Genomic DNA, 19,215 nt, shown 5'->3' with positions numbered 1-19,215 from the left:
AACTTTAGAGTATATCTTGTACATCTCAAGCGTAATTAAAAGTACTCAAATTTCCTTATCTCTAAGATAAAGATGATATCAACGGTATCAGTAGATGTTTCATATGGTAATTTTGGAAGCGTATGTGAAATTAACCGATATAATGTATACATCCCAGTACTTGGCCACAGTACCTGGCCTTTGGCACTCTTAAGTATTTTTGAGTGATTGAGGAGAACATCTATCAGACCATTCAGTTCTATTCTTGGCTATAATTTGCTCTGTAAGCCTAGAGGTAAGGAGATACAGTAATTAGGAAAAGCCTCTTAGACTCACAGGATGGCCCCTAGGGAATGATTTTGCTCCCAAAATTGTTTTTTCTTTCCTTTTTTTTTAAGATTTGGTTTGACAGAGACACAGTGAGAGAGGGAACACAAGCAGGGGGAGTGGGAGCCTAGCAGGGAGCCCGATGCAGGGTTCGATCCCAGGACCCTGGGATCATGACCTGAGCCAAAGGCAGATGCTCAACGACTGAGCCACCCAGGTGCCCCGAATGTTTGAGTTTAATCCATGTTGTAGTACATACCAGTACTTCATTTCCTTTTTTTTATTTTTTTTTATTTTTTACTTGACAGAGAGAGAGAGAGAGAGAGGGTGAGCACAAGCAGGGGGGGAAGGGGCAGAGGGAGAGGGAGAAGCAGGCTTCCCGCCTAGCATGGAGCCCGATGCAGGGCTCCATCTCAGGACCCTGGGATCATGACCTGAGCCAAAGGCAGATGCTTAATGACTGAGCCACCCAGGCACCCCCAAAATTGTTTTTTCTAATTGTAAAAATTGTTCATTGACTTAGCAAACCACAGGGGGTGGAGAAATCAGTAAAAAACAAAACAAAACAAAACAAAAAAAACTATTTAAAAATTGAAATCACCTATAATCCCTTTACTTGAAAATAACCAATGCTAATGTTTTTTTAAACTTTGTTTTATTTTAACAATTGTGGTAAAATACACATAACATAAACTTTATCATCTTAACCATTTTCAAGTGTACAGTTCAGTGTCATTAAAACACATTCACATTGCTGTGCATCCATCACTGCCGTCCATCTCCAGAACCTTTTCATCATCCCATACTGAAACTCTGTATTCATTGAACAGTAACTCTTCCTTCCTCCCATTCCGCAGCCCCTGCAAACCACTATTGTACTTAGCTGTCTATGAATTTGACTACTCTAGATACTTCTAGGTGCTACATAGTGGCATCATACAACATTTGTCCTTTAGTTTGGCTTAGTAGCATAATGTTTTCAAGTTTCATCTGTGTGGTGGCTTGCATGAGAATGTCCTTTTTGAGGCTGAATAATATTCCACTGTATGTGTACACCACATTTTGTTTATCCGTTATTTGATGGACATTCTGGTTGTTTCCACCTTTGGGTTATTGTGAATATGTTGCCACAAACATTGGTGTGCAAATAACTGTTGGGAGTCCCTGCTTTCAAGTTTTTTGTGTATATCACCAGGTAGGGATTTGTTGGATCAAATGGTATATCTGTGTTTAACTTTTTGAGGAAATGTCATACTGTTTTCCATTGTGGCTGTGGCAGTTTACATTTCTGCCAGTAATGCACACAGGCTCCAACTTCTTCACATCCACACTAACACTTTTTTCTTTCTTTTTTTTTTTTTAAAGTAATAGATATTCTGATGGGTGTGAAATGTTAAGATTTTTAGTAAGTATCCTTTCAGATAATTGTAGGCATATGTAAATAGGAAGTGTTACATGTAAGGGACCACATTTGTTTACATGCTCTTTTGTTCTGTCAGTGGGTTATAGATCTCTTTCTCTGTCAGTAAATATGGATGACCCTTGTAATGACTATCCAGTGTTTTATTATTTTATATAATTTATTTAGCAAATTGTTAGACATTTAGGCTACTCTATTTCTTTTTCCCATTAGGAACACTGCTGCATTGAATATCCTTATAAATGTATCTTTATGCATTAATCTGGTTCTTTCCTTTAAGGTAAAATTCTAGAAGTGAGGTAATGGGGCAAAGAGTATGTCATGTTTAGAATTTGGGTACATTTTGCCAAATAACCCCTCGGAAAGCTAATGCCACTTTATACTCCCAATATGAGAGTGCTAGGGAGAAATTATTGCTTAATCATTAACCTAGTATGACTCTCTTGCAGATTGTTCTGAAAGTTTTTGGTGGGACTTAGACATCATTCCACCAGCACTTCCCAATGTCTGTCTTTTCTTGTGAAATACTGTTTCATAAGTGTTCTGAGTATAAAAGAGCTCCATGGTTCCATAAATTTGGGAAATGCTTTTAGAGTGAAACAGGCTTCTTTTCTACAGGATTCATCAATACCCCTGATATACTAACATGCATTATTTATTTTAGGATGAGGATGAGGGTGCAGTATGAAGTATTTTCCAAATTTATTTAACCACAGAATCATTTCTTCCATCAGCATGTTAAGGCATTTGAATTCAGCTGAACATACTTTGGGAAATGCTGAGCATACTCAGTTCTTTTAGTTTGCAATTGTTTTGCCCTGTTTTTTTAGTGTCTCACCTAAGGATTAAAGTGGTAATTACCATAAGAAAATTTTTTTTTATCTTAATGTAATTTAAAACCTATAAATACACTTTCATTTGGCAATCTTTTATTTATTTTTTAAAGATAGATTTGTTTATTTATTTATTTATTTATTTATTTATTTATTTATTTATGAAAGAGGGAGAGCGTGGGCATGAGCATGAGCCAAGGGAGGGGCAGAGGAAGAAAGAGAGAAGCAGACTCAGCTGAGCAGGGAGACCAATGTGGGGCTCAATTCCCAAGACCCTGGGATCATGACCTGAGCTAAAGGCAGTTGCTTAACAGACTGAGCCACCCAGGCACCCCTCGTTTGGCAATCTTTTAAAGTAGGGGCACATATTTCCTTTGTGTATGGGTCCCTTGGTTGGAGTTTAGTTCTTTCTTGCATAGACCTTTGTATTGTCTACAATTCTGGTTGTTTGAAATCAAGAGCAATTTTTATTTTTTTATTTATTTATTTTTTTAAAGATTTTATTTATTTGAGAGAGAGAGAGAGAGAGAAACAGCATGAGAGGGGAGAAGGTCAGAGGGAGAAGCAGGCTCCCTGCTGAGCCGGGAGCCTGATGTGGGACTCAGTCCCAGGACTCTGGGATCATGACCTGAGCCGAAGGCAGTCACTTAACCAACTGAGCCACCCAGGCGCCCTCAAGAGCAATTTTTAAATTGTGTATTTTCGAAGGTTAATATTAAATGAGTAAAGACATGCATTTTTATTATGAAAAAATTAGAGATACCCAGTATTAACAACTTGCTTTTAGTCTAGGGATTATAAATAGATTTTAGATTATAGAGTCTATTCAAACTGATTGATAATCCTTTAGATTATTTGTGTGTCATCCCCCCCCCCGCCCTGTTGTGGTAATGCATTCAGCATATCTAATTCACGGTACACATCTTTACATAGCTTCCTAGGATGAATTACTGTGAATGAGATGAAATTTCTGATTCAAAGGGGATCAAAAATTATTTTCATGCATATTATAAGTTGTTCTCCAGGAAGGTTGTATCAGTTTGCACTCCCATGAAAACAATGTATGAGTATCCTTTTCTGTGTATGTTGAATAACACTCAAGGCATTATTATTTTAAAAATATTTGCTAATCTAATAATGAAAAATGGTATCTTATTTGAGGTGGTTTTCATTTCTTTAATTGTTAAAATTTTATATGCTATGACTTTTCAGTTTCCTTTTTTAAACTAAATTTTAATGAAAAGTTGTTATCCTATTACTGTGACTACAACAGAGTATATTTATTTGTTAGTTTATTTTTTATATGGTAACATACACCCAACATAAAATTTGCCATTTATTTATTTTTTATTTTTTTTAAAGATTTTATTTATTTATTTGAGAGAGTGAGAGAGAGAGAGAGCACATGAGAGGGGGGAGGGTCAGAGGGAGAAGCAGACCCCCTACTGAGCAGGGAGCCCGATGTGGGACTCGATCCCAGGACTCCAGGATCATGACCTGAGCTGAAGGCAGCCGCTTAACCAACTGAGCCACCCAGGTGCCCAAAATTTGCCATTTTAAATATTATTTTCTTTCTTTGATTTTGTTTACTCTTTTTATTTTTTTAATCCAAAATGCATTTATTGGGATAGTTTCCACTCATCTTGATTCAGGGTGCTTTTATTGCTGCTCTTGTCTGAAGGAGTATCCTTCCGTAAGCCTTGCTTTTCCACCTGTGGGCTGGCAGAGGACAGTGGAGCAGCCAGCACACAAAACTACGATTTGTGCATGGCTAAAGACAGTGGTGCTTTTGTAGCATCCTGGGCACTTCACGTCCATGAAGGAGGAGTTGGGGCTTGGCACCAGGTGCGTCCTCTTATGCTTCCTCTTCTCCCCTTCTGGGCAAGTGGGGGAAGTCCTTTGTGAGGAGCATGTTCTCATGGGGAGATCATCACTACCCGAAAGCTATATACACTTTTTTTTTTAAAGTAGGCTCCACATCCAGTGTGGAGCCCAGTGCAGGGCTTGAACTCACAACCTGGAGATCAAGAGCTGAAATCAAGAGTTGGACGCTTAACTGACTGAGCCACCCAAACACTTTTTTTTTTTTTAAAGATTGATTTATTTATTTTGAGAGAGTGAGAATGAGAGAGAGAGAGAGAGTACATGGGGGGGGTTAGAGGGAGAAGCAGGCTCCTCGCTGAGCAGGGAGCCCAATGCAGGACTCGATCCCGGGACTCCAGGATCATGACCTGAGCCGATGGCAGTCGCTTAACTGACTGAGCCACCCAGGTGCTCCCAAACACTTTTTTTTTAATTGAAGTATAGTTGACACACAATTACATTAGTCACAAATGTACAACATAGTGACTTGACAACTGTAATTATGCTATGCTTACCGGAAGTGTAGCTGCCATCTGTCACCGTACAGTGCTATTACAATACTATTGACTGTTTTTCCTATGCTGTGCCTTTCATCCCCATGACTTAGTCCATAACTGGAAGCCTGTACCTTCCACCCCCCTTCACCCATTTTGCCCATCCACCTATCCCGCTTCCCCTAGGCAGCCACCAGATTGTTCTCTACATCTACGGATCTGTTTCTGCTTTGTTTTTTTGTTTGTTCAATTGTTTTGTTTCTTAAATTCCCACATACGAAATCAAAAGGTATTTGTCTTTCTCTGTCTGCCTTATTTCACTTAGCGTAATACCTTCTAGGTCAACCCATGTTGTCACAAATGGGAAGATCTCATCTTTTTTATGGCTGAATACTATTCCGTGTGTGTGTGTGTGTGTGTGTGTGTGTGTGTGTGTGTGTGTGTGTGTACACACCACATCTTTATCCATTCATCTATTGATGAATGCTTAGGTTGCTTCCATATTTTGGCTATTATAAATAATGCTACAATAAACATAGGGGTGCATATATTTTTTCAAATTAGTGTTTCAAGTTAGTGTTGAATAAATACCCAGTAGTGGAATTACTGGATTGTATATACGGTATTTCTATTTTTTATTTTTTGGAAACCTCCATACTGTTTTCCACAGTGGTTGCTCCAATTTACATTTCCACCAACAGTGCAGAAGGACTTCCCTTTCCTCCATATTCTGACCAACACTTGTTATTTCTTATCTTTTTCATACTAGCCATTCTGACAGGTGTGAGGTGATAACTCATTGTGGTTTTGATTTCCACTGCCCCAGTGATTACTGATGTTGAGCATCTTTTCACATGTCTGTTGGCCATATGTATGCCTTCTTTGAAAAAAATGTCTATTCAGGTTCTTTGTCCCTTTTTAAATCAGATTATTTGGGGGTTTTTTTGGTGTTGAGTTGTATTGACACAACACTATATGAAGTCAGTACTTTATATATTTTGGATATTAACTCCCTATCGAATGTATCCTTTGCAAATACCTTCTCCCCCTTATTTTAACCATTTTAAGTGTCCAGTTCGGTGGCATTGAGTTGTTGTTTTTGTTGTTGTTTTTACACTGTTTGCAACCATTATCATCATCCATCTCTGTAACTTTTTTGTCATCCCATACTAAAACTCTGGGCCCATTAAATAAACAGTGACTTCCCATTCCTCGGTTGTTGTCCCCGTCCCTGCCGTACTCCTGGCAGCCACCATTCTACTTTCTGTCTTTGAATTTGACTAGGCGATTTAACTGTTGCTAAGTGTACATTTTGTTGGTATGAAGTACATTCATGTTGTGCAGTTGTCACCATTGTCCATCTCCAGAACTGTTCAGCAATCCACGCTGAAACTCTTTTCCTCTAGGTAATAACTCTCATTTTCCTCTCCCCCTTGTCTCTGGTAACAAATGTCTACTTTGTGTTTCTATGGATTTGCCTACTCTAGGTACTTCATATAAGTGTATGATCATACAATTTAGTCCTTTTGTGATTGGCTTATTTTAGCATAATGTGCTTTAAGATTCATCCACGTTGTAGTGTGTGTCAGAATGTCCTTCCTTTGAGGCACCTGGGTGGCTCAGTTGGTTAAGCATCGGACTCTTGGCTTCAGTTCCGTCGTGATCTCAGGACCGTGAGATCGAGCTCAGCTTTGGGCTCCATGCTCAGCGCCTTGGCTTGGGATTTTCTCTTTCCTTCTGCCCCTCCCTCCCTCACCTTTCTCATGCATTCGTGCATGCGCGTTCTCTCTCTTAAAAAAAAAAAAAAAAAAAAAAGAATGTCCTTCCTTGCCTGGGTGGCTCAGTCGTTAAGCGTCTGCCTTCGGCTCAAGTCATGATCCCAGGGTCGTGGGATCGAGCCCTGTGTCCGGCTCCCTGCTCAGCAGGAAGCCTGCTTCTCCCTCTCCCACTCCCCCTGCTCGTGTTCCTGCTCTCGCGATCTCTCTTTCTCTGTCAAATAAATAAATAAAATCTTAAAAAAAAAAAGACTGAGTAATCTATCATTGTATGTTAAGTACCACATTTTGTGTATTCATTCATTGTTGAAGGACACTTGGAATGCTTCCACCTTTTGGCTACTGTGAATAATGCTGTGAACATGGGTGTACAGCATAATTGTTTCCTTTTTCATTTTCTTTTGATCTTTAACCATATGTCTACATTAGAAGTTTTTTTTGCTGTCATTAGAGTATATATGCAGTTCTTTTTTCTGCTTTTTAAAATGTAACAAATATTTTTCTCATGTTGCTATTGAAACATAAAATCAGGCTGCCCTAGACTTAGAGTCATGAGACCTGTTTTTATGTTTTATTTCTCTGTGACCATGTATCCCCTAGCAAGTTACATAGCCTCATAGATTTCTAGTTACCTCATCAGTAAATTGAACATATGGTATTCAGTTCATAAGATGTTTAAGAGCGATAAAGTAATGTATGTGGAGTGCATTTTAAATTACAAAGTGCTAGTTACTAATGTTCAAGTTACTGTTATCTATGTAATTTAGACAACTCTTCAGTTGTTGGAAATTGAGGTCAAAATTTAAAAAATTTTAAAGTTGTACATTCAATATCATGCATAATTTTTGTTTATTTCAATAATCTCAAGATATATCTAGAAGGAAGATTATTCTGAGTCAGAGAATATGAGCAGTTATATGAATCTGGCTATGTAGTTCTTGTCATAAAGTTTTTAAAAATGATTATGTAGTTCAGTTGGCTTTTTTTTTTTTAAAGGATTTTATTTATTTATTTGACAGAGACAGTGAGAGAGGGAACACAACAGGGGGAGTGGGAGAGGGAGAAGCAGGCTCCCGGTTGAGCAGGGAGCCCGATGCAGGGCTCGATCCTCGAACCCTGGGATCATGACCTGAGCCGAAGGCAAACACTTAATGACTGAGCTACCCAGGTGCCTCGTTCCATTGGCATTTGATACTGTTTTTCTCCCAGCTCTGGATTTTATCCTTATTGGTCTTCAAAAGGTTACTTTTTTATAGGGATAGAACAGTACTTCATTCTTGCTTAATATCTTTGTCTATTTTTTACCATTTTATTTAAGAACAATTTATTTTTTAACATCAAGTGGGGGTTAATGGAAGAAACTTTATTCTTAAACTGAAAACAGAAGGATGAACTACTTTATTTTATATATGAAAAATAACTTTTAAAAAGTCTGATCTGTACATTTTATTACTTTCTTGAAATATAGATATCAATTATTTCTCAGTAGCTTCTGACATTGGGAATCAGCTTTATAAGAAATTTGCTTTATAGGGCTGGATTCACTCACTGGAAATGTTCAGAACTCACTTCTTGATGAGGAGAAAGTACACTCTGGCTCAGAACGTGGCTCTCATCAAGGAAAGAAATCTGGGACCAGTAGCAAACTTTCTGTTAAAGATTATGAGCAGACTCTTGACACTGATAGCATTTTGGAAGATCTTCCTGGGCATTCTGTGAGGTAATGTATATTTTATACCTGTAATTCATATTTAATTGAAGTTATAATATCATTGATGTTCAGAGAATCCATTCAATAAATTGCTGTATTTTCTGAATAGACTTGGTAGTTTTGTTCATAGTTTGGGTCTTTATATTTTAAAATATGGTCATCTCTCACCTAAACTATTACAGCCTCTCTCAGGAATACTTTGCCTCTAGCACAATCCACCTTTCTATTCTAAATGCCATTGCCACTGTTGTTACCTTGAATCAATCCTTTGACCAAGCAGCTGCTCTCCTTAGGGTACCCTGTGAGCTCACAGCTACTCTGTAGATGAACTCCCAAGAACTTAACTTTATTTGAAGTGTTTCACTAGGCTACCAGAGACTATCTCACTTCCTTTATCTATACATTTCTTCTCATCTGTGTTCATCCACTCTTTCAACACAACTACTTAGCATCCTTTTGTCTCATCTGTTTCTCCCTGTGAACTTTTCTCTCCTCAACTTATTTGATGACTCAAGCAGATTTTGAAATCTCACTCTTACTATGATTACGGAGAGCTTGCATACTCTTTTTTTTCCTTCTTTTTAATTATCATACAGTATTATACCCTGAGTCTGTGGCTTATATATGACATTTTGTGATTGCTTCATATGCAGTGTCTATTCCTTTGCATGGCTTTTTATCTATTGCACCAGTTTTGTCCTTCTGGAAATTTAAGCTCTGAGAAGACATGGATTTATTTTTTTCTTTTAAAACTGTTTGCTTTTTCTAGTACAGTGTCACAGATAATCAGTTTTAATGCTTTCATGTTGTAAATCTTACATCGTTAATTCCATCATTGCTGTGTTTAAAATTGAATTTTAATTTTTTTGTCAGAAAACTTTGCCTTTCCTTAGAGATATTCATGATAATTTATTTGGCAAAATCTACAAAGTTAAACATTTCTGAAACAGAATCCACAGCCAAATAAGTTTGATAAATGCCCCATACTATAGAATAGACTTCCCCCGCCACCTTCCTCGCCTATGATTTAAGGCTTTGATGAAGAGGTGTTCAGATTTTTAAAAAAATATTTAACCTATTTTTTTCTTTATTTATTTGGCTATACTCACTTTCTGTCCCCAAGCTCTTTATTTTTCTGTCCTTTTTATTTTTTGGAAAATTTATTAACATCATTGGAAGCATAATTTTGGAAATGCTAGTCTGGGTGAATCTTCTTTGCAGAGCAAATTCAAATTCAGTTTGTAAAACCACAAGGTGAGATTCAGGCAGAATACTTGGTTTTGATATTGTGTTGGAATTCTTTCTTGGAAATCTAGTAAGAGACAGAAGGAATAAAATTCTTTTTCTATTCCATAAATGAGGTTGTCAGACTATTAGAAATAGTAGTTCTCTAAAGCATCAATAGTAAATTAAGGTCACTGTAAACAAGTGAGTACCTCTCAAGACTACTTTTATTCAAATATTTATATGCTGGATTTAAGAGAAATGTCTATCTTTGAAAACTTTCTCCTGGTTTTATGAAAGCTAAAAGTAAACTTGTTTTACTATGTTAGAAATATGTTAACTGGGCTAACTTTATGAAGTATCTTTAAGTAATTTATTCAATAAATAAATGTTTAGTGCGTGACAACATCTTTTTGTTATGAGAAACAGTAAATTTAATGAGTAATTTCTCAGGGGCTAGGCATGTGCCTTGTATTGAAATAAATACATTAAGAGTTATAATCAGACTGCATATGAGAGGTTACTTCTTATTAGAAAGTGCAGGAAAGAACTATAACATTAGAAGATAGATGAAAACAAATGAGTACATATAAAGTACTTAGAGATAGGAGGAAAATAATTTTTTGCTGTGACTTTTTGGGTTAAGAGGAATAACAAAAGAGTGGATTTTGTCATTTCTTAATCTTTAATACAAAATGACAACTTTATTCTCTTTCAGAGATATATTTTAAGACATTTTTTATATGATAGGCTTGACCTTACCTTTTATATATGGCTGTAATTTTATTGCTATATGAGGTCTATGTATTTTAGAAGGTTTTGCCTCATACTGTAATAAGTGATTCATTATATATGTACATTGTAGAAGAAAGAGTTAAGTGCCAATTTAATTGAGACTCCTTTTCTATTTTATTATTTTGGGCAGGGTTTGTGCCTGGCTCGTTCACCACTGTAAGTCTAGCAATGAGAGCCGTACTCATTCATTCATTCAACATGGTGACTATGTTGAATTTTTAAATGCCTGAATCACAGCCTTTTAAATGTCAATAAAGAATGTAATGCATGATGTTCTTATGAATTGTTTAGTGGCTCTTGAAGTAGTTTTCCTTTCTCTAACATCTTTATGAAACAAAACTTCTAGTGTCTCATCAGACAAGGGAAGATCTCAGAAAACTCCAACTTCTCCCCTGTCTCCAAGTTCCCAGAAATTGTTGCAGTTTGACCTTCCAGGAACTTCATTAGAAAGATCTAAATCCTCGGTAATAATGCCTCCATCTATAACAGGATTTAAGCCTAATGCACCTTTCACCGATATGAACCTTGCTGCCAGCAGAACAACAGAGATGGCCTCAACATCAGGCAAGTAGATCTATGCACTTGTAATTTAAGATACTACTTTTGTCCCTTAAAATCCCTTTTCCTTCAGTCGAACTGTAGGGAAATATTATCCCATCAAGTGAATGTGATTACTTTTTGAAGTATTCAGAATTGTGCAGGAAAAGAAATATTGAAAAGCATGACAGATTCGACAGTGGTGATTTTTACCCTTTTGCCAGCCTGAGTCAAAACACACCTGGAAAATGGACACCGTGCTAATTAAGTCACTGTCTTTCCTGCAATGGAAAGCAAACTTTTTGGTTCTTAAAATGAAAAATGAATTTCAAAAATCTGAGAGGTCGTTTCTTTTACATTTGCCAGTTGCTTATGCCTTCCAGGTTCTAAGCGCTTTTCTCCTGCTGGCCTCCAGCATCGTATGGCGGCAGAACTCAGTTACCTGAGTGCCATTGAGGAGTCAGTGCGCCAGCTATCAGATGTGGAAAGAGTTAGAGGCATATCACTTGCTCAGCAGGAGAGTGTATCTCTGGCTCAGATCATAAAGGTATTTTTGGAGTTTTCTTCTTTAGCTTTCTGTGTTTTTTCTCTTTTCTTTGCTATTTAAAATAGTTTTAATAATGAGGTCAAAAACCAAAACCAGCACACAAAACTTTAACCTGCTAAGTAGAAAAAAATAGTCTTGCCATACAACACCTATAAATAACCCTGGGGAAAACTGTCATATAGAGTACTAAAAAAGTTCAACATAGAATATTTGGCAGCAGAACAATAATTCAGCCATTTTCTCTCAAATATTTCATTTTCCTCATTTTTTTAAAATGACTGTAAAAATCAGCTCATCAAGCAGTTCTCAATATTTTCTTTCACTGACAAATCAGAGATGACTGAGTTTTTATTGTTTTGTTTTTAATTCTTTATTTGTACCAAAAAGAAAAGTTTCTGAGATCCAGGTATTTGATAAAGCCAGGATAATGTGGACTTTTCCTTAGCTAACAAAAATCCAGTAAAGGTAGAAGCAGTGTTCTGATGTGGAGTTGCTGTTGCTATCTTTAAAAAAACAAATAACAAAAAAACCCTTAGTATTTACATATATATAAAATACACAGATTTTAAGTGCACAGTTTGATGAGTTTTGATCAATGTAACCACAACCCTAATCAAAATAGAGAACATTTCTGTCACTTCAGACAGTTCACCCATGGACCTTTTCAGTTAATCCCCTCTCCCAGAGGCAATTACTATTCTGATTCCTAATCACCACAGTTTATTTTTGCCTATTCTAGAAGTTCATATAAATGGAAATATACTTTGTACTTTGTTGTGTTTAGCTTATTTTATGTGGTATAATGTTTTTAAGATTCATCCATGTTGTTGTATCTATTGTTCGTGTTACTTTTTTGCTGAGTAATATTCCATTGATCAATATAACATAATTTGTTTATCCCTTCTCCTCTTGATGTACATTTGTATTGTTTCCAGTTTTTGACTATTAAAATATTCCTGTTATGAATATTTTTTACAACTCTGTATTCAGCGTATGTTTCCATTTTTCTTGCTTTAATACCCATGAGTGTAATTGCTTGGGTCAAGTAAAAGTATATGCTCAACTTTATATGAAACTGCTATACTGTTTTCCAGAGTAGTTGTACTATCTTATACTCATACAGCAATCTATGAGAGTCCCAGTTGCTCCACATTTTTGCTGTCATTGGTATTCTAGGCATTCTAGTGAGTATGAAATAGTATCTCATTGTGGTTTTAATTTGCATTTCTTTTATGACTGATGAGGTTGATAATCTTTTTGTTATTTATTGATGATTCTTATATCTTTTGTGAATGTCCAGATTTTTTGCCTATTTCACATAATAGTGTTGTATATCTTCTTCTTATTGTTGTAGAAGTTCTTTATCCTAGAAACAAGTCCTTTTTAGATATATTTCGAATACTGTTTCCCAGTCCTTAGCTTGCTGGTTAATTTTTTAAAAATATTTTTTGTCTTTTCATTTTTAAACTGTATCTTTTTAAGTGCAGAATATTTTCATTTTAATGAAATCTAGTTTTTATTTTTTTTCTTTTATTGTAGTGCCTTTTGTTTTCTAAGAAGTCTTTGCTTTGTTAAGATACTTTAACAAAGATATTCTTTTATGTTTTCCTAAAAAGCTTTATAGTTTTGGCTTTTATATTTAATTGTGTGAGCCATCTAGTTACTTATGGAGTGTGAAGAAGGGACCAAAGTTCATCTTTTCCTCCATCTGGATTTTCAGTTGTTCCGTCACCATTTTCTTAAAAAAGACTTAAATTACCTTGGCACCTTTGTTAACAGTTAAGTAATCACTTATATGGAGGTCTATTTCTGGACTCTCTTCTTTTCCATTGATCTATTTGTCTGTCCTTAACACCAGTGCCATACTGTTTTACTGTGTCTTTAGAGTGAGTCATGAAATCAAGGTGTAATTATTTCAACTTTGTTCTTTCTCAAGGCTATTGAGAAAGGCTATTCTAGGGTTTTGCATTTCTATATAACTTTTAGAATTAGTTTGTCAGCTTCTACAAAAAAAAGCCTGGTTTTTTATTTTTAGATTGATTTTGATATGACTGGCATTGAATCTGTCAATCAGTTTGGGGAGAGAATTTACATCTTATATGTCATTTTCTAATTTGTGAGCATGATACCTGTTTCTGTTAGGTTTTAAAAATATTTCTCTCTGCAATGTATTTTTCAGTATAGAGACCTTACACATTTTTAAATTTATTCCTATATCTTTTATGTCTCCTGTTGCTGTTGTAAATAATTTTTTCTCAATTTTGTTTTGCATTTGTTCTTCCCAAAATACTTAAAGACCATTCTTTGTGTGGAACTCTCCCATACTTTTCAAGGAGTTGAGCATTCCTGCACTTCTCCCAATAAATAATAGTAATGCTGTCCAGTCATCATGACAGCAAAAACTCCCCAGACATTTCCAAGTCTCCTTGATGGAGACTGGGGACGGACTGGTAACAACCTGGTTAAAAATCACTGGATTGGGGAAATTGGCCCCATTGTAGTGGCCATTACCTTGAAATCCAAAATAGTACTGAGATTTTCTACCATTTTAGGGATACATTATAATTCTGGGCTTCCAGATTTGTACAGGGCATTATATAACTTTATATACAGCCTTTCCACCTTTAGAAAACCTGTATTTAGCACTATTCCAGAAGAAGTGAAAAAATATAAATTGATTGATAGTGTTATATGAAATAGTGGAAAGAAAGCGTCCTGGTGAGAAGGAGACCTTTTCTGGGGCAATATTTTCATGAAACTACTCCTGTAAAGCCAAAATAAAGGAATCCTAAAATTCTGGTATCTTTATTTTTACACATAGGACATTTTAATCTCTTTTAAAGAGTTAGGTACTATAGCTTTTGCTTTAAAACTAGCTTTTTGGATGAGTTCTTAGTCCTGTATGCCTTGGAAATTTTTTATGTTATTGCATTATTTAACACATGGTAGGTGGTCATTAAATATTTAGATAAATGATTTAGGGCTATCCTATTTGCTGTCTTTACATTTCTAATTGGTTGCTTCAAAAAATATTATGTTAGGAAAATAGTATTACGGGTAATACCGTCACTGTGTTAAAATGGTCTAGTATCTTAGAATTAATAGTTGATCATTTTTTTATTTTGAAGGCACAGCAGCAACGCCATGAAAGAGACTTGGCCCTTTTGAAATTGAAGGCTGAACAAGAGGCTTTAGAGTGTCAGAGACAGTTAGAAGAAACCCGAAACAAAGCAGCTCAGGTACTTACATTTGCAGCAGGCACTGGTTCTTTAAATCTAAATTTGTATCTTTGAAATCACTTCAGTGTTCTTTTAATTATATAGGAGTAAAAAAGAAAAGATATAATAATGCTTTAGTACATTATGCCATTATGGGTTAATTTCATGTCATTTGACTCTTGTAGCAATCCTGTGAGTTAAGTTAGTCAAGATTTATCCCCAATTTAGAGAAGTGGAAGCTGAGGTACATAGTAGTTACTTGCCTAAAGAAACATCAGCTCGTGAATGGTGGAATTAAAAATTAAACTCCAGCAGTAATTTTAAGACTCTAAACTCTAGATTTTAAGACATGAAATCCAGATGATAGTCGAGTATTTGTTTTACAAGGCACTTGAGCCATGAAACATTTGGGGTGGGGAGAGACTGAGACATAACAGTAGTTCTCTTTTTACTCCCTTTTATTTTCAGGTCCATGCAGAATCCATGCAGCAGGTGGTCAAATCACAAAGGGAAGTAACTGAGGTCCTGCAGGAAGCAACTTGTAAAATAGCCGCTCACCAAGCAGACACTGCTCGCCTCACCACAGATGCGGCTCGCCAAATCTGTGAAGTAAGGCCATTGAGAAACCCTTTTCTTTTTAGTCAGTCTGAATAGATTTGGTCTTAGCAGTTTCTAACATCTAACAAATACGTACTTTTGATTGGTGACTTCAGTGGGAGCCATACATTATTGAATTAAGAGGCACCATTTATTGCAGTATGTTGTACATGTGAGTGATACAGAGGCAGAAAAAATGGAGAATTCTTAATGTCTGCCCTTGAGTAAGCTTTTTAAAACTGTATTGATTTTATTGATGTATAATTTACAGACAATAAAATATATCCATTTTATTATTTGATGAGTTTTGACAAATATATAGCTATAGGTATCTAATCAGATACACGTATATGTATCTACATATTTCTGTGTCTTTTCTTATCTATCTGTCCATGCCTATAAACACCACCATAATCAAGAAATAGAATACAGTTGAATCTTGAACAACATGGGTTGAAACTGTGAGGGTCTGCTTACATGCTAAATTTTTTTTGACAAATACAGTACAGTACTATAAATGTAATTTTTCTTCCTTAGGATTTTCTTAATAACATTTTCTTTTCTTTAGCCTACTTTATTATAATAATACAGTATAAAATACATAAAATGAAATGTATAAGATATGTGTTAATCAACTGTTTATGTTATGGGTAAGGCTTCCAATCAACAGTAGGCTATTTAGTAGTTCCATTTTGGGGGAATTAGAAGTTATCCACGGATTTTGACTGCTTGTGGATCAGCACCCCTAACTCCCATGTTGTTCAGAGATCAACTGTATTTCCCACACTAAAAAGTTTCTTCATGCCCCTATCCAGTCAGTCCCTAACTTTGGTCCCAGGAAGCCATTGATCTGCTTTGTGTGAAGATGGTTCCTTTTCACCTACCGTGATGTTAGTGTCTTGTCTTTTACTGTACCAAGGGTAAAGCCAGAAATAGTTTTACTGTTGTCTGTATATGGGATATCATAATCTATAGCTGTAGTTTCAGTTTATTTTAGCAGGTACAATTTAGGATTGTTTGTGAAATGACTTTGTTATTAAAAAGTCAGGAACCTACTGGGTTGGGTACTATGGGATTGTGCAAATAAGTATAGATTCTTTTAAGAAAATTTTAGACAACATTAGCAAAGATTTCAAAAACACTTCAAGTTGTCAAGGCAGTGATTGAATGAACACCAAATGAATAATACATGCAGCAGTTGCAGTAGTGGTGAAGAGTAGGGAAAATACCTCACATTGTAGGTCAGAAAACAGATATAGGAAGTAGTAATTGAGTTGATTCTTAAAGAAGATTTATTTTTGGTTTATTATGGCTTATTATATGACTTGAAAATTTTGCTTTAATTCATAGGTTGCTATAGCTAGATGAAACCTTAGAAATCTTGTGGTCCAGCCAACTTTTTATTTTTATAAGGAAGCTGTTGAGACTTAAAAAATCTAAATGACTTGCCCACAGTGTTTTACCTGTTAATGGCAGAATTTACTTGCTCTTAATCCAGTGATCTTTCAAAGACACTGTGCTCCTTCTCAGTTTTCTGTGATTTTTTTTTTCACATCTACTTTTGCCTTGTGTGTTCTTATTTAGATGGCAGAGTTGACTCGAACTCATATCTCAGATGCCATCACTGCTTCAGGAGCTCCCCTGACAACGCTATACGACCACCACCGACAGCATGCTCCAGACTTTGTGAAACAGCTGAGGACCAGAGCTGAAACGGATAGGTTAATATTCAGTCGTTCAGCTAATATGCAATGAGTATCTACTAAGTCCCAGGCACTGTTGTGGGTACTAAGAATATAGTTATGGGCATACAGTGTAGTGCGGAAGGTAGATAATATAATCACATATTCACTTAAGTGAATGAACAGTTACAAACTTAGACAAGTGTTATGAGCGAAAAGGACATATATCCCTGAGACATATAACAAAGGAATTTGAATAGCCTGGGGGTACAGCAACGTCAGAGAAGGTTTTCCTGAGGAAGGAAAGCTTATGGTGAGATCTAATGGATGAAAAGGAGTCCGTGATTAAAGCAGATAAAGAATAGGCAGGTCAGTAGGAAGAGAAAATGAGGGAAGAATGTAACCGGAGGCAGAGAACAAAGGGGAGAATGGTAGGAGATGATGCAGGGATCAGATTATGGTAGGACATTGCAGACCTTGTGGATTTTGGAGTTTATTCTAGGAACAGTGAAAAGTCATTAGTTTCTTAGGCAGCCTGGGTGTTGTGATCATGTTTGTGTGTATTTTTTTACATCACATTTTGACTGTCTCGAATTCATAGATTTAAGTCCTTATTCACATTTACTGATACTTGGGGTGATATGTGTTTATTTCTCATAAAGCAAGATACTCTTTTCTATGAGTGAATGTCTTTCTTAAATACTTTGTTATAGCTATTTCATAATTTCTATTTATTCAAGATTTTATCTCATATTAATGTTAAATGACATTTAAAATCCTTCCCTTATAAGAGACTTTAAATGTTTAATCAGTTTTTATTCTCTTTGCAGGAAAAGTCAATCTGTTTCACTCTCTCAGAATAAAGAAGGGACCCTTGACTCAAAGCATCAGAAGTATTCCCCTTCATTTGATAGTTACTCTGAGTCTTCAAGATACAAGAATCATGATCGAAGGTGAAAACACTTTGATTTAGTAAAGTGTGATAAATGGCTTAGACATTGCTTTCTTTTTTTACTTCTTAATCTCATTTCTTTAAATAAAATAGTGTCTTCCCTTCAAAGTTCTGACTTTCCCCTATTTGACTAGCTTATTTATAAAATAGTTGTTCTATGTAGTAATGTAACTGCCGTTCCTTGAGAGCCTGCCTTGTATAAGCTCCGTGTCAATTTCTTTTTCCTGCATTTAATCTTCACAACAACCTTCCAAGACAGATATTGTTCTCTTTTTATAGTAGGGAACCAGAGGCTCATGGAGTTGCTAAGAAACTCACCTAAGGTCACATAGAAAGTAGCACACCAAGGAATTGAACCTTGGTTTATCTGGCTCCAAGGCCTATGTTTATTGGGCATTGCTTTGCTAACTTCCATATTTCTTGACATTACTGTATGTACTAATTGTTATAATTATAAAAGATCAAATACTTTGTCATTGGTTCTTGCATGGTATTAACATCTGTAGTTTTCGATTATGGTTCTGTCCTTGGATTAGAAGATTTCCGAGGTTCCTTTTCCAGCATTCTTAGAGGTAGGATACCTACATTGTCAAACTAAAACCTCATTTAAAAAATTAAATCATGAGACTAAAAAACATTAGTGTGGGGTATTAAGTACCTACTATATCTCTGGAACTATATGACTTTCATTTAACCTTCACTGACAGTTCATTGAGGCTGTCAGCTGGGTCACTATAGGGGATTCCTCATAGTTTTCCCAATCTCTTCCCAAACCATTCCCTAATCTCTTCACTAACTACTTGGTAACTAGAGTGATTTTTCTAAAATTTGCAGCCAATTTGTTACCTGTTTGAAACCTTCAGTATTTCTTTAGAGCCACTCAGTTGAGTGGAGTAGAGCATGAAAGTTCCTTTATTATTGAGGCTTTGGTCCATCTCCAACCCTGTCTCTTGGCATTTCCCCTCTTATCATATTCCACTAATTATAACTACTCTAATGTATTCTCTAATAAAAGAGCCATGCTCTCTCTCTCTTTTCTGCCATTACATATGATATACCTTCTGCTTTTTTAATTTAAATTCAATTAATTAACATAATGTACTATTTCAGATTTAGAGTTCAGTGATTTATCACTCATATAATACCCAGTGCTCATTACATCACATGCCTTCCATTACATCACCCAGTTACCCCCATCCCCCCTCCTACCTCCCCTCCAGCAACCCTCAGTTTGTTTTCTATGATTAAGAGTCTCTTATGG

General features: G+C 35.9%; 1 protein-coding gene and 1 pseudogene across 1 annotated transcript in view; one reads left to right on the top strand and one right to left on the bottom strand.

Annotated features, from left to right (window-relative positions):
• The window catches only part of CEP350 (centrosomal protein 350), a 155,579-nt gene that overhangs the window by 56,501 nt on the left and 79,863 nt on the right, over positions 1-19,215 (top strand). Inside the window, exons 15-21 of the mRNA XM_025877468.2 lie at positions 8,225-8,411; positions 10,768-10,985; positions 11,342-11,505; positions 14,634-14,744; positions 15,192-15,332; positions 16,905-17,041; positions 17,833-17,955. Of these exons, the coding sequence (XP_025733253.1) occupies positions 8,225-8,411; positions 10,768-10,985; positions 11,342-11,505; positions 14,634-14,744; positions 15,192-15,332; positions 16,905-17,041; positions 17,833-17,955 (1,081 nt within the window). The remainder of the gene's footprint in view (positions 1-8,224; positions 8,412-10,767; positions 10,986-11,341; positions 11,506-14,633; positions 14,745-15,191; positions 15,333-16,904; positions 17,042-17,832; positions 17,956-19,215) is intronic.
• LOC112828787 (small ribosomal subunit protein eS27-like) lies at positions 4,219-4,471 on the bottom strand (annotated as a pseudogene).

The sequence above is a fragment of the Callorhinus ursinus genome, unplaced genomic scaffold (genome assembly GCF_003265705.2).
Source record: "Callorhinus ursinus isolate GAN/ISIS: 27379988/994484 unplaced genomic scaffold, GSC_fseal_2.0 scaffold13, whole genome shotgun sequence".
Classification (NCBI taxonomy): Eukaryota; Metazoa; Chordata; class Mammalia; order Carnivora; family Otariidae; genus Callorhinus; species Callorhinus ursinus.
The sequence above is the reverse complement of the archived record's forward strand: the minus strand, read 5'-3'. Positions and strand labels throughout refer to the sequence as shown.